This window comes from Onychostruthus taczanowskii, unplaced genomic scaffold (assembly GCF_017590055.1).
Source record: "Onychostruthus taczanowskii isolate IOZ18803 unplaced genomic scaffold, ASM1759005v1 scaffold29, whole genome shotgun sequence".
NCBI lineage: Eukaryota > Metazoa > Chordata > Aves > Passeriformes > Passeridae > Onychostruthus > Onychostruthus taczanowskii.
In genome coordinates this window covers 5,034,535-5,050,320 of record NW_024500239.1, presented here as the reverse complement: position 1 = coordinate 5,050,320, position 15,786 = coordinate 5,034,535, and the positions used below count along the sequence as shown (strand labels likewise).

At 43.3% G+C, this 15,786-nt stretch overlaps 1 protein-coding gene across 1 annotated transcript in view; it reads right to left on the bottom strand.

The window, feature by feature from the left end:
* Positions 1-15,497, bottom strand: part of GABBR2 (gamma-aminobutyric acid type B receptor subunit 2) — a 456,087-nt gene extending 440,590 nt beyond the window's left edge. The window contains exon 1 of the mRNA XM_041408112.1: positions 15,189-15,497. Within this exon, the coding sequence (XP_041264046.1) occupies positions 15,189-15,497 (309 nt within the window). The remainder of the gene's footprint in view (positions 1-15,188) is intronic.
* Positions 15,498-15,786: the final 289 nt, after the last annotated feature.

Below are 15,786 nucleotides of genomic sequence, written 5' to 3'. Positions count from 1 at the left end.
CTTCCCTCAAATTTGAAATTATTGCAAAAACAGATATCATCTCAATATACCCAGCTTCTCAGAACCCTCATCTCTCATATCAGCCTTTAATTTTTCGTTAAACTGGCAAGGAAAGCTCTACAACACCACCCTGCTCTGACAGCACAGCCCAGGCTGCTCTCCTGCTCATGCAGAAGCAGGAAGAGAAAGGCAGTGATCTATAAAGCTGTCACCGTGGAAAGCTGAAAGAGCAAGATGCAGAAGACAGTGCAGAAGAACAGAGTGACTCGGCAAGCCATGGATTTGGGAATCAGTTCCTGGGTGCCTCAAATACTCCTCAGGAGCCGTAGGTGTTCACCACCCCCCCTAATTCACACACTCTTTATTCCTGCTCCTAGCACCACAGGGCACAATTGCACTACAAGATCCACATCACAGTCAGGCATCCACCCAAGAGCCCAAACATTGCTGGACAGTCACATTTGCTCTATTTCAGCAGAGCAGGGCTTGCCAGGAAGGGGTTCCGTCACAAGCATCCCAAAGTGTGCTCACAGAGGAGGTTCAAGCACTGCACAACTCTACACCTACATCCATTTACCTGCGTGTCATGGAATGACACCTGGAGCTCATAGCTCTTCAGCATCCATCTATGCTTGTATAAATGCTTCAAGGCTAAATGGACCGCGGGCAACACATCTGCTGTTAGGTTTTTCTGATCAATCAGGCAGCTGCTGGGTAAAAGCCCGAGAAGAGAGAGGCGAGTCCGATTCAGCTCCTCAGAGCACCTAATTATTAGTAACACAAACAGCATCAGAGTGTCTAGTTTCCAGCTCCAGAAAACCATCTTTTTTGGTGCTTTTCTTTTTCTTTCTCTTCCCCAGCAGTCCACATCCCTGAAGAGAAACAGGCCTTAGATGTCCTGGTTGCCTGACATTTTGCAGCTTTCCTTTGCTTCAGTCAGCTGTGTCCCTCTAAGAAAGCAGCTAATTGTTATTAAAGGATAAAGACCTCTCTACGACTGGCTTTTCCAATTTGGACAGTAATCCAGCTCACAGCAGTGCTGTGAATCAATACTTCACAAGAATAATCTCTAGGCAAATTACTCTGCCAAGTCTAATTTTAAACATGTGTCATTTTAAACATTCTGTAGGAGAAATATTCAACCATAGGTGACAAATCAATACAAAAACTCATATGATTCCTTTGAAAATGGATATTCTAGGGGTTGCTCAAAGTGGTTGCATACTGAACTCGTATTTGAGTTGCATACAGCAACCTGTATGCCACTGGGTCAGAAGATTGCTTCAGTTTGTTTTATCTTGCACAAACACATTTTCTATTGGCTTCATACATGTCAAACAGAGAATATGAAGTCTTGCATAGCCATAATATTTTATATACTTCTAGTGCAAAAGCTGCATCAGCTCAAAGCCGTACATCCTCTTCCTGGTTCTGCTTTTTGTCAGAAAACCCCATGGTTTCCTTAAACTCATGGTAGTTGTGAGAAAATTCAGCATTCAGTCCTGCTCCTCCCATCTACAGGCACATAGCACTTGACAGGCATTTCACATATTGTTGTAGCTAGCTAAGTAATTTCAACACACTATTTGCAGTTTCCCAAGTAATATGCCAGGCTACGAAATGGAACGGATGCCATACACACAGAAATGCAGAGAAAATAGTAACGCTGGGGAAAATCTTCCCTGCCGCTAATCAGAACTCACCAGGGTGAGCAGGGATTATACACAGGACCACCACGCCACAGAAGAACCTGCACCTCTGCTCCCCAGGACTCGCAGCCCACCTCGCCCCTCGGACAAGCAGCATCTTCCCTGCCCCTCTGCAGCAGCAATGCCGCTGTTCTCATGGAGGCACCACCAGGCTGACCCCTCTCCTCCATGCAAGCAGCCAGCTGTTCCCATCCACAGGAAGCCCCCCACACCTACAGGAATGCTGTCAAAAGCAAGGGAAGGAAACACAAAGGCCAAGCCTAGGGGCACAGAGAGAAAGGAGATGCTTGCTTCTCCAAGTAGAAAAAAGCTCGGATTTTCAGCAAGTCTCATTATATATGCAGCTGAAAAGCAAATTGCTTCACCACCTTGTGGAAATTCAAGGTTTCAAAAGAATTCCCTGTGCCAAGCTGGGATGGAAACCCAAAACCTCAAAGGTTTTCATGACTCAATAATCTGAAAGGAAAACAAATGGAAGGGCTCATAAGCAGAAGGTTAATTTGGTATAAATCAAATTTGAAATTACATGTTCAGAGCTTGGCAATTTATTTTGTGAATGGCTGACATTTAAAAAAAAAAGAAAGCATTAGTTTTCTGCAGAAAGTAAGGGTAGCTTGTGTAACACAGCATTACAGGTCAACAAATTATTCTGAAACTGACATGCAACTAAGAAGTTTTTACAGAAAATCTTCACATAAATTCTAGTTATAAACATTCTAATTTATAATTACAATATACATGTCACATGACATGAGGGCATGGAAGTAAACAGATAAATAAAATTAAAGTGAGCAAAATAGCAATGTATAAATAAGCAAAAAAGGTCTACCTTGGGCCCAGCAAATATCTCCAGGCAGGAGATACCCTCAATTAATCAATAACTGTCCACAATGACCCTTCTGCCAACACACCTGTGCAACTGGATGGACAAGAAAAGAGCACAATGCATTCTTATACACAAACACAAGGTGAAATGGAAATCCCCTTGCTTAGGGTGGAGAAAAACCTTGCATACCCTTTGTTTTTTTTTTAATCATCATTCATGGCCCATAGTCAGAAAACTGCAAGGCTGTCTGGGGCCCTTTGTGTGGGGAAGGAGATACTGGCTTTTTTCCTTACAAGGCTATGGCCAGATCAAATGCAGTAAGATCAAAATTTATTATGGATATTTCCTAGACCAAGAAATTTAGCACATTCTCTGGGCACAACACGAAGTAGGAAGCACACTCTCATAGCACAGTCTGCATAGCAACAATTTAACACAATGACTTAATAGGTATTTTCCATTCCTAAGCCTTATGATTCTATAATGTGATCACTGAAAACATATTTTTAAAACATTTTTTTAACTTAAGATGAAACTCTTCCCTGAGCAGACATCCAGTATAGGGCAAGATGTTGCTTAAATCCCATTTAATACCTTTCTTAGAGTCTTAAATGGGATTTTGTTGGTGAATAGTCCTTGGACCAGCCTTCCTTACCAGCATTTCCACATTGACTACATTAACGAAGAGGAGAAGAAAGCTGCCAAACCTCAGCAGATAAGGTGCTCTGAACTGCTCTTCTTCCTATCCAAAAATCTTCTCACCAGCTAAGTGAAGACATGGGCCTCCATTGAGTCAGGTTTGGCTCATAGGTAGGTAACAAAAAAATGTGGTTTGACTATCCAATACCCTCTTTAGCATGTAAAAAGGCACAAATCTGCCACCACACCTCACTGTACCCCTGTTGTTTAGCCAGTGCCTTTAAATTCTTAAGAGGGCAGTGGCGAATCGGAGGCTATGAGATAATTTTCAGCACCACATGGATGGACACACATTTAAGGGAGCATTGCCTTATTCTATAGATCCATGGCTGTCGGGGTCCACTGTTATATGTCTCTGCCCCAAGACAGGGAAAGGTGGTTCTGGGCGGCCACGATTTCGAAGGATGAGTCTGGACTCTCAGATTTCCGGTCTAGATCAAAGTCAAGCCACCAGACACTTTTGGCAACATTCCAGCGTTTTTGAGACCCCCAGGGGCTCCCCCGGTGTCTCTGCACATCCAGAGTGGTGTGCTGAGATCCCACACATGGCCAGCTTCAACCTAGACCAGTCTTTTAGTCTTCTGGTGCTACTTCTGTGTGCCTCAGCATTGCTGCATTTAACCCCTGCCTGTCAAAGGAGCAAACAAGATTATGAATTACAGCAGCCTCCTGCCATCTGTGTCCTGAAAATCTCCTTCCTGACAGAAACATTTAACTATCTAACCAGACAACTGTTTCTTATATAGTATTTTTATTGCTAACTAATCCTGTAAAACTTGCCACAAAACAAGCCCATGTGTTTTCATTTTTATGAATAAAATAGCTATATTTGCCATGTTCATGAATGATCGTACAGGTATAATCTTAATTTTCAGAATAGCATCTCCTGAGGCTTATTACCTACAAAAGCAGATAACTAAGCCTCTGTTTCACATTTGAAGATAGAATCAAGTGAGTTTACCCAAGACCCTCAAAATTTACTACTAAAATATAACAATAGGGAAATTTTAAGATGATAACTTACTGCATCTTACATCCACTCCTCAAATGTGAAGCATTTGAAATAGCACTGATTTTGAAACTTGATTTCAGTGTCAGAAAAAGAAAGCCATTTGGCTTTAAACACTGTCTTCCACACTGTTTTGGGGAGTTTTACCAAAGGTCAATTGCTGTTGTTCAGTACATTAAAGTAGCTTTTGCAAGATTTAGCTGAAAACCTTAGGACAGAGCTGATGACCAGATGACTCACTGTTGGCATCTCCTTTGTGAGTTCCACACAAACTGAGTAATATTCAGAGAGGGAAAATGTAGGAGGAAATTGTGCTCCCTCATAGAAGCACAATCCCTGAGAACTTAAAAATAGAAAAAAACCCAAACACCTGGCATAAATGTGTCGTCCATAGCCAATACTTTCCAAAGGCAAAAGGAGGAATCTTTTCAGTGTTGTCCTCCTTGCCACATTATGCTCAAATTTTATAGCATTTAAAATTCAGTTCTCAATCCCCTGATAAGTATTTCTGAACTGTAAATCACTTAAACAGTTATTAGTTCATGTAAAAGCTTGATTATAGACTGTATTAACTGTGTTAAAGACTGGCTATATATTTAAGCTATATGTCACCTCACTCCTCCCACACACAGCTTCCTCCCCCTTGAGTAACACCCATTAACATTTATAGGATGTTCTAATCCCAGCTTCACATGTTAGTTTTTTTCAAAGCAGGTTATCATTCACCCCTGCTTGTCCCACGTGTCGCTGCTCTTGTTGCTTAATCGCTCAGGGTAATTAGAGTACAGAGCACTCTCATACCCTAAGAAACCTCTGCAATGTACCGGAAACCAATACATTTCTTGTGGAAGGCAACTCCTGTTCTGACATTGAGAAAAAGACTCTACCTACTGCCAAGAGCAGCTTCACTATCAAGATACTACTATTTGCTGTAACACGTCCCAGTTTTTCAAGTAACTGCTACCTAGATACAATTATTTACCTCCCATAGCACCATTCAAATGTGCAGGCTATCTATATCACAGAATTCACAGAATTACTAGGTTGGAAGAGACCTTCTTCAAGATCATCTTGAAATGAAAATGAAATTTTCATTTGAAATTAAAATTTTGTTTTGCCTCAAACCCTAGTGTCTCACTCCTTGTGTGTAGGCTGAAAATTTCTCTGCCTCCTTTCCCTTTTTCCCAGCAGTGCAACACAAAGATCAAATTAATTTCCTCCATTCTGAATAGAAGGCTTGGAGAAAAGAGACAAAATTACTAGTTTTTACAGCAATGGTGAGATTACCCTTGAAGTAATAGATGAAATTCTAGTGGCAGCACTTTGAGAATGAAGATGACAAACTGCAAAAGATTGAGAAGAAAGACACAAGAAGGCATAAAACACTGAGGGGAAAAAAAAACAAAATCAGCAATTCTTCCTATCTAGTTTAATGTTCAGAGATGGCTTAATCTGTAACCTGCTCTGTTTTGGATGAAAAAGTGATTTCTAATAATACCAAACTTTTGAGCAGTTGAGGAAACACATTTTCTGCCCTTCGGTAAACTATCCCTTTTTACCAAAATAACCTTTGTTAGAAAAAAAATATGTTTGCTGCTGTAACTACAGTGAGGGTTTCTGCAGACATTGAGAAAACACCTCTGGATGCCCACCAGTGACATAATCGTGCCAGCCCTACAGACCTGCCTTGAGTAACAAGGCCCTAGGGACATGGTACTCCCACCATGTCACTCCTTTTGTTTACTTCATACAAGCTGTTATTTTTGCCAAGGTCAAACACACCATTCTGAAAGATGTGTTTATTATAAAAATTACTTTTTTTTTATTGATTGTTTTTTAAAAATACTGTACCTTGTGTATTTCTCAACTACAAGATCCTTGAGATGTGATAATCTAATTTTAAAAGATATTTAATACTGCCATTGATCCTGAAAGGATTTCTATCCCAAAGGCTGAATGAAATTAGCATTTTATTCCACCAGGCAATTTGAAACTGTAAAGCAAGTAAGGATGAGTGCCTTTGTTCTTAATTAAAAGTGGCAATTCTAGGTCTCCTCCTCATAGAAGCACTGCATTTTCATAGGTGGGCTGGCTTTCTAAAGTGCTGAGCATTCAGCAATTCCCACTGTTGTTGACAGAAAATGCAAATCATTCCGTGCTTTTTGGAAAGCAAATCTTTAGTTCAGGGACCTAACTAAAAACCTTTAAAAAAAAAAAAAAAAAAAAAAAAGAAAGAAAATAAAGAAAAAAGTGATGTGGAGCTGATACTATTAGCACGCTTCACAGCAAAAAATGAGGAACAGAGGGGAGCTTGGCTAAGTTTAAAGATGAAAAACTTTTTCTATCACTTTATATACAGGGAGCTATTGGAAATTAATTTATTTTGCTACATCGCACAAAGTCTTGCTGCCACTAGAACATCCCTCCAGATTACATTCTCACCAACAACATGGAATTTTGTCCTGCTTATAATTTTTAGAAAGAGTGGATGAGGAAAAAAAGAGGCTGTTGGCTTTCTCTCTTGATCAACCTCCTGTAAATTATTAATACTTCAGGCTTGCCAAATTCATGGCAGAAAATAGAAAGCAAAACCCCAGGTGCTTCTACAGAACTTTAAAATTATATGGAAGACCCCACAAAAACACAGAGCTTAATATTTTTATACCATATGTGTGTACCAAAATATACCTACACAGTGCTGGTAAGATAAACACGAGTGCACATCTGAATGACAATGCTTGAAAAATTTTACGTGTTGTATTTTATACCTCACTAAGTATCAGTCTGTAAAAATTGTCCCTCCATACAGAGTTAAAGATATTAAAGAAAGAGATTTATTCTTTGCTAGAAAAGCACTTAAATCCCTGTGAAAACAGGAGCAGTAAACAGTGGAAAGGAAGTTAATTAGCATCCCAAAAGGGGCCTCTTACTACTTCTCCCTGGAGGTTTTGGATGTAAAATGGTTACTTAGACACCTATTGTGTGTATGAATCTTCACATAATTCTGTAGTTCAAGGAAGCTGCAGCAGAAGCTGAGGCCTGCCCTAGGTAAACGGTAAATTAGAATACATAACAACTTTAAGGACATAAAAGATTCAACAAATAGATTCTTTTAGAGATATGTGGTGGTGATTATTTGATAAATAAAATAAAAGAGATTATGGAAATAATCAGACAGACACGATAAGTTCCTCTGATGGGGATTGTGGCAAAAAGGATCTTACAAGAAAGGCGGGGGTAAAGAAGAAGAAAATCAATTCAGCCAAGGATTCAAAAAAGGTTCTGCAGAGCCATCTACTCAGCCACAGAGCACATGAGCCTGGCAGACCCAGCTTGCAAAGAAGCAAGTATGCAAGGTTTTCACATAAATTCTGTGACAATCTGACAAAGCGAAGAAGTTTTCTGATTTCATCAGGATCCAATCCACCAGAGTCCTTCATACAAGGGAAGGATCTCCTACACAGCCATGAAAATCAGAAAACCTCGATCCCCCTCTTTTGCTGGTGATGTCCTGAGTCTGTAGCTGATAAGGTATTGCAGGAAGGGTAGTGTATGTAAAAAAAAAATGGAGCTGCTCCTCTCATGGCTTCAGTGGCTGCAGGGTCAGCAAAGATTAAGCTGGAAATAACAATCAAATAACAGAGAAAAGTTGTCCAGGGACAATGATTTTGGGGGATCCTTAAAACAAGATAGAAAGGTTTTCTGAAGTACATATTTTAGTTTGCAGCAGAGTGGGCAGAAATCCCCAGCTGAAATACGTAGTCTGTATTGTAAAATGTGGATAATCTTAATGGTTCTCTGATCTTAGAACTCATTAATTATTTAAGGAAAGTACCATGGCCATAGTAGGAAACATAAGTTTTCTAATCCTATCATTCAAAGTCGTGATGTTCACTTTAAAGCAATTAGTCCATTATCTGGGCCTTCATCTCTCAGAAGCCTCAGTAACAACAATTTGGACATCCCTGCTACATTAGCCCCCATATTTTTCATTCTTTGTGAGTATAGTTTTCAGGCAGAAGGTGGATATTTGTCTTTAATTTGTTAGCTTTCCTCTTCACATTTGAGAAAACTTGTTTGAAAAATACTATGGATAAAATTGTCAGAAATAAAGGCAGATGATAATGAAAAATTAATGGCACAGAAATTGAGCATCAATCACTGACTTAGCAATGAGATTACGTGGCTACTCCAACACAAGGGGAAAAAATGAAATAAAAAAAGTGTTTGCCAGTCAGTGTGTCCCATTTCCATTCAGCAGGCAGTATCAAGCAGTCCCCAAATCCAGCAGATCTTACCCACAGCAAAAGCCTTTGCAAGTAGAGAAATCCCTGCTTAGCAAAGAAGGCATTCCCTGTCAGCGCCATGGCAAGGGGAGACACAGGTGACTGAAAACATATTCCACCTGTTCTCAGGGGCACCACCTTCTTTAAGTCATAGCAATGGTTTAGCTGAATGAGCTCACTTCAGGAGTCAGGCAACTGGGCCATTAACTCTGGAGCCCAAGAACCACAAAGGTACTGAAAATCTCATTTCTAGCTCAGCTAGACCCACAAATCAGAGTGCATCTGGCTGCTGAAAAGTTTGAGGCTCTGTCACTGATTTAGTTCCAAGATTCCTAGTACAAAAATAAATTTGAAAAAATGTGATGTATGTGCACTGCGCCATCTCAGTTTGGAATCCCACAATCTGAAACAGGCTTCCTGGGATATATGGGGCTGCTGTGTTATTAACAGACATCTCCACAAGACTGAGTCATAGCTGTGCTCACTGCTTGATCTCAGTACACATCTCTGCTAAACCCAGCTGCCCAAAAATTGTCCAAGTCAAAAGGAATCATGGGGGGTTTTCCTCTGTTAACTTTCACCACTTGATTCCTTGAACCACACCTCTGCATGCAGTGGTTCAACCCTTCTAAGGAAAAGTATCTCCTTTCCTATCATAGCAATGGTATCCACTTGAGTTCTGTTTGGTTCCCAGATTTTACAGTTTGCTCAAAGGCATTATTCTTCTGCCTTATGCCATGAAAATAATTGCCATAAAGCAATGAAATTGAAAGCAGAGGACAAAGCTTGATATGCACACGTATAATTATATTCAGATTATTAATGCAAGGTGGTTTTTTGCAGCCTTCACATGCAATGCTGTTTATGATGTCATTCTAAATAGTTATATGTACTTAACTAAAACAATATAAATAGCATATCCACAATTTTCTTTGTGAATGCTATCATTAAATCTCTCTCATCTAGCTCCTTCCTCTCTGTTTTCCTCTTGCAAATATTTTCTTCACAGTTATCACAAGGATATTACACCCCATCTTTTCCACAAACTTGAGTAATTAACTCTGGCTGATAACCATGCAAGAGGACAGGGTCTTTCTACTTCTTCTTCAAATGCAAATAGATACTATTTCCTAGATTTATTCCAAAAAATAGTTTTTCCATGCTGATGGAGCATGCTTGGCATTTGAATCTAAATATTCCAAAGGAGTGTGTTTTGCAGTATGCATAGGATAAGTTATACAAGAAATTGCGAGACATATGCCAGAAACTGGCTTTAATCTCTTTGCAGAGATATTTAGAGGATATACATTCTGCAGGTCTGGGATCCGCACCCAGAGGAGTGGGTGCAGTGAATACATGATTTCTCTCCTCTCCCCACCCACATCTTAACATCAGCGGAGAAGCCAGCATAGAATTAACATAAACACTTAACTTTTAGATTCTTCCCCCCAAGTTTACAAAACTCTAAAGCAAAAGGAGGTTATGTCGTAAACGGAGTCATGTTACTCGGAAGTCAAAGGGGACACTGACTATTTAAAGATGTCCCTTCCAAGCAGAGTGTCACCAGCAGAGCAGACAGCGACTGTCACCATACACGCAGCGTAGCGCATTTTAATGCCTTGCTCTCTGCAAATATCAGACAGCACAAGTACTCAGTAATATTTAAAGGTAAGAAATTACCCAACTACCTCAATATATGCCAGACACACGCTCACCTGACGACACAAGAACAAATGTCTGCCAGCTCTGTCTGCTGTTAACTGCACCCTCTTTCAGACCCCGACTTCTCCTGTGTATTCAGCTGCTACCCTCAGATGACCACAACACAGCCTTACCTGTCCCACTGTGAGCACTCCAGAAATCAAAATAAGGCTCCAGACAATTTAGTGCTCAGAGCACTCACAAGCATGACAGGGCTCACCCCAGAGACCCCACTCGACTTGGGTACATCATGCTTGCTCTTGCAAATCCAGGGAGGGACTTCGATGCCTCCTAAGACAGGGGGCCTAACACATCACATGCACTTCTTTAGGAGGTAGAGGTGTCCCTGCTCAGCCCTGTTATGGTAATGGAGTTTTTCAGACAGCAACCAGGAGCTGTTTGTCCCTCTCTGAGAACCACCTTGTGGAGCTCCAGCGGACAGACACCTTATTCTGTACCACTGACACAAACCTGCTCTCCTGTTTCTGGAATGTGTTCCCCACACGCAGCAAAAGTGAACTGTTCTCTTACTTCCACCTGCAGGAACAAGACATGAGTGGGTTTTGTTGACTCATGACAGGACTTTCTGGAAGGGGCATCTTTATTTGGGAGATCAGGGTCTGTTAAAACTTCGAACAGCTGCTAAGAATGACTCAGTGCACGGCCTTCCTTAAGCTTTGAGAGTTTTACTGAAAACATGCACTTTTTTAGTAAAAAAGAAAAAGGAAATAAAGTCTACACATACTACACCTAGACTGTAATTTCTTGTCAGATAAATTAGGAAAGGCAATTTCTACTTAGTTACAGAAGATAAAAAGGCTAATATGTATCAAATATCAATAAACTCATGTTTTCCTTCAGATTTTGTGGAGTCCTGTGCATTTTCCAGAGCTCATCCCTCTATGCCAACTCGCTATTTAAAGGTATTGGAATGTATTATTTCACAAAAAAATGAGATTATATCATGCTTACCACAAGGTGTTTGTTGTAGTTAGAGAAAATTAAATAATTTCATCCCCCAGTACAAATATTCTTTCCTCTTTATGATAATATACTCACTTCAGGAAGATTTTTTTTAGCTTGTCAAGACTCACTTTGATTTTCAAAAACAAGTGCTTCCTTGACTATACATGTTAAGATTCAAAACAAACTCATACTGTCTGAGCACTACCTGCAGCACTGCTCCTACAAGAAATCAGAAAATCCAGTGCATATCTGAGGGAGGATGTCCAGATGCAGAAGGACAGATATCCAACTTCTATTAACTTCCTTTGCCTTCTTCCACAATGCCTCTTCCTCCAGCTACGATATGGTCAGTTTTTGCCTGATGCAAATCAAATACTTTTGGCATTTACAATGGGGTCCACTAGAATGATTAATTCCTTTATTTTATGGTTATTCTGCTTTTTTCCTCCAACAGATGTGTGTCAGGGTGCTTAAGCTGAAATAATCTTTCCTGATTTATGTGCATCTTGAGCTGTATCTAGTGTTTGTAGAGGTTTTCCTTTCATTATTTTTCAAAATATTACTTTTCTTTTTCAACCAACTAAAGCTACAATCACAGGGATGTGAAAAAAAAAAAGAAATATTGTATCAAGGTTGTTGATCTGAAGCCATAAGCTATCAAGCACCCTTAACTTCTAGGACTTGGTCCAAGGGCTGCTAGAATTGGTGCATTTACTGCCATTAAGTTCAATGGGGTTTGGATGAGACTCTTTAGAGATCACTTTATAAATTTTTGAGTTTCTAAAATAACACAATTATGAAATTTTGCCCAAGAGTCTCATCTAGAGAGAGACTCCCACTCTCATCGAAATGAACAGCACAAAGTAAAGTCACTTAGACCAGAGCTCTGCAAATGCTTACATCTGAGCTTCGTTTCACTGGCTGAGTCTGCATAGGAATGCCCAAATAGATAAAGACATGCCCATGAAGTAGCAAAATAGACTGGATCAGGATCATACTCCAAGCACATTTAAAGATCAAAAATACCCAGAACAGAAGCCTCTGCATTTTTGTATGTGATGTAACCTGTGGTCATATTTCATAACAAAGATGTAATTCACACAATCTCGACTGAGTCATAAACTAAACATTGTACTTAAGTGCTTAATTCAATTTAAATGCTTTGAAAAACACTAGAGCTGCTGCTCATGTCCTCAAAGGTTAACGAGTTCAGGTGCTGACAAACAACACTTGACCTTAGAAGGCACACTGCAGTTCTTCAGATAGTTGGTCAGAATGTAAAAGCATTATGATGCTTCCTTATACAAACCAGAACTATCAAGCCAGATACTCAGTTCAATACTGACAGAATGAACCTGAATGCATAATAAAAAAAATTTAAAAACCAATCTAGTCTGTTTATTTTCATTATTGTTTTTCACAAGCACTTAGTTAAAGCATTATGGAAAATTGCAATACAAGGATCAGACTGCAACAATGAGGGATTCTGGAGAGACACAAGGGAGAATACATGAGTTAGTAAATCACTGCCATACATTTCCTAAGCATTATAAATACACTGCAATTATTTCTTAAGCTATTAAAAAATCCCATGTGTTCAAGGCTCTACATTCTCTTTTTCACGAGCCAACAATGTCTCAAGCACAACCTGTGAAGCCCTGAGAGGGAGATCTACTCCCTGGTCTCTGATTATGCAATGATAAGGATCCAGGCCCTTCAGGCATATCTATTTATTGGCAGCCTCAGAAAATAGGCTGAGAATCAAGTGGGCATGATGAGCCAGCTACCTTCCTGCTTACTTGTAAGTGCACTGAAGGAAAAAGGTAATGTCTGAACCGAGGGAAAAAGTTTGTGCTGCCATTAGGTATTTAATGGCTATTCCAGGCATTCGTCCATTCCGTTTGGGTGCAGTCAATCTAGCACTCTTTGTGGACACAAACTTATTTACTTGTCACTATTAAGCACGCACTAATGACCCAACTGTACTCCAAACATATACCTGACTTAGCATTCCATAACCATGCAACTATTAATTGCCTAAAAGCATTCAAAGCAACACAGCAAGGTGGCAACATGACCCTGATTTCTTATGTCCCTGGAGTACTAAACAGTAAAAACGCAATTTTTAAGAAACTGATACTCATTCCAGGGTAATTTTTTCCTGAATATTTTTATGCTAACTACCTAGATCAGAACTCAAAATCGTCATGAAGAACGACACAATATTTTGACTGCAATAAAGTGCAACACCTTATTGATTAAGATATTACTGTATCAAGAAGGGACATCCTGCCTAGGCTTCTCTAATTCCTATGCATATTTTGTAATAATTGTATCCAAGGGAAAAACTAATATAGAATAATGTAATGAAAACAGGATTAAGAGACCTGTGATTTTTTTCCTGGCGTGCATCTCACTTTATGAGACAGGTAATGCCATTCAGAAAATCCCCCATAATTCTTTTCATTACAATTGCAGAGTTCCCTGAGATTCGTTTTTTTAAGGAAACAAGCTACTCTAGGTTGATCTTGACTGTATTCCCTGTCAGCATCTAGTCTTGTTCACACAACACAACAGGATGGCAGCCTGCTCCTTCCTAAGTGACATCTTCAGCAGTATTGCCCTCCATGAATTTCTGCTCAGAGATATCTCAAAAAAAAACCCCAAAAAAACCACTATGACAAATTTATGTCAATAAAAAGCAGCCACCCTGGAAGGAGAGGCCTTTGGTAGTCATTTCAGGGACGGAAACACTGTCACGAAGCAGTACAGCCTGTCGTTGCTGCTCTCAGCTTGTTCCCCCAGGACCCTGAGAACCTGAAGGGAGCAGACAGGGGCTTCCTTAAATTACAGCCGGCAAGATTTTCAGCAGTCACTTGCTTTACCGGGGGTTGTCTTGGAAGCGGACCCCGGCGCCAGCATTACACAAGAAGCGACTGCCATCTTCAGGGGAGCCCCGGTACCGGACCCGCGCGTATCCTCCGCAAACACACAGGTACTGAAGTTGTGACAAAAACCAAAGGCAGCTCTGGGTGGGTGGTAGTGGCAACCAGCTCGACAAAGCCCTCGCCTCGCTCCCTGCCCCGCTCTCCCAGGTAAAGGGAGTGTGTTTCCTCGCTCAGCAGGGCTTCCTGCTCTCCCAGCCCTGAACCGGCCGCTCGCTGGCAGCGCTCCGGAACGGGGGCAGGCATCCCGCCGCGCTGGCAGAGCTCCGCGGGGACCGGCACTGCAAATTTAGTTCTTCCCGAGAAGCGAGCGCCTCCGCGCCCCGCCGCCGCCGCCCGCCCGCCACGCACCCCCGGGCGAGCTCTCAGCCGCTCCCGCCGGAGGGCAGGGACGGGGGGAATCTCAGTGAACCCTTGCGAGAGCCTCCCCTCCTCCTCCTCAAGCCACGGCTGCGATCGCTGCCCTTCGCGTCCCGCCGCCGCATGGGATAAGCCGGGCTGGCAGCGTGAGCCCGTTGGCGGAGCGGGGGAGCGGAGCGCCCGGTGTGCATCTGTTGCTGAGCGGGTGGCGGCTGGCAGAGGGATGCGGCCGCGGCTTCGCTGGGCGAGGCAGCTTTCCTCCCACCGGTGTACGTGCGTGCCAAGGGCAGCGGATCCCAGCCACCGCCAAGAGAGCCCCCACCGCCCGGGCACCCGTCCGGGCCCACCCCCGCGCTGCAGGCGACTCCCGGACAGGGGCGCTCCTGGGGCGGCGGGGCGAGCCCTAGCTGCCGGGGCAGCCGCTCCTGATAATACCGGGCGGGCGGGATACGGCCCGCCGGCCCCACGTCCTCCCCCTCCGCCGCCGGTCCCCGCACATCTGCCGGCAGCCTGCGGGGCCGGGCGAGCAAGGCGGCTCGGAGGCGGCGCGCACGGCCCCCGCCGGCAGCCGCAGCCCCGGCCCGGGCGTCCGCGCTGCCCTTGCGCCCCTGCACCCGCAGCGCCCCGGGACTGGGCGGCGGCGCCTCCCCCTGCGCCCGGCGGCGCGGGGCCCGCGGCGGTCCCTACCTCCGTGTCGTAGACCCGCAGGTCCAGGAAATAGGGGTTGAGCAGGGACTCGTTGCGGATCTGATCCATGGCCAGATACACGGCGGGTAGCACTCCCTGGGTGATCCTGCTCTCCTCCTCGGACTGGTTGACCGGCATCAAGCCCATGATGGAGATCGGCGTGGTGGCGTTGGGGGGCAGCCCGGCCGCCCCCCGGGAGCTGCCCCGCGACCAGCCCCAGCCCGGCGGCGCCCAGCCCAGGCACAGGAGCAGCAGTAGCATGGCAGGGTTGGAGGTGGCAGCGGCCGGTCTCCGCGAAGAGGGATGCATGCTGCTGGATGGGGAGGAGGAGGAGGAGGAGGAGGACTGAGGGTGGGGGAACGGGCTGAGCGGCGGAAGAGAGCCGAGCCCCTCTCAATCTGGGCGCATCCCCCGGCGGCAGAAGCCAAGGCGGGAGGAAAAGATCTGCCTCTCTCCGCTTCCTCGGGAGCCTCGGGGTGTCCTCTCTCTTCCCCCCCTCCCGTCCCCTGGCAATAATCCTTCTGGCAATGGCGCCTACTCCTTCCCAGGTCTGCCAGCTGCAACCACCAGGAGCAATAAATAAATAAATAACCACCAC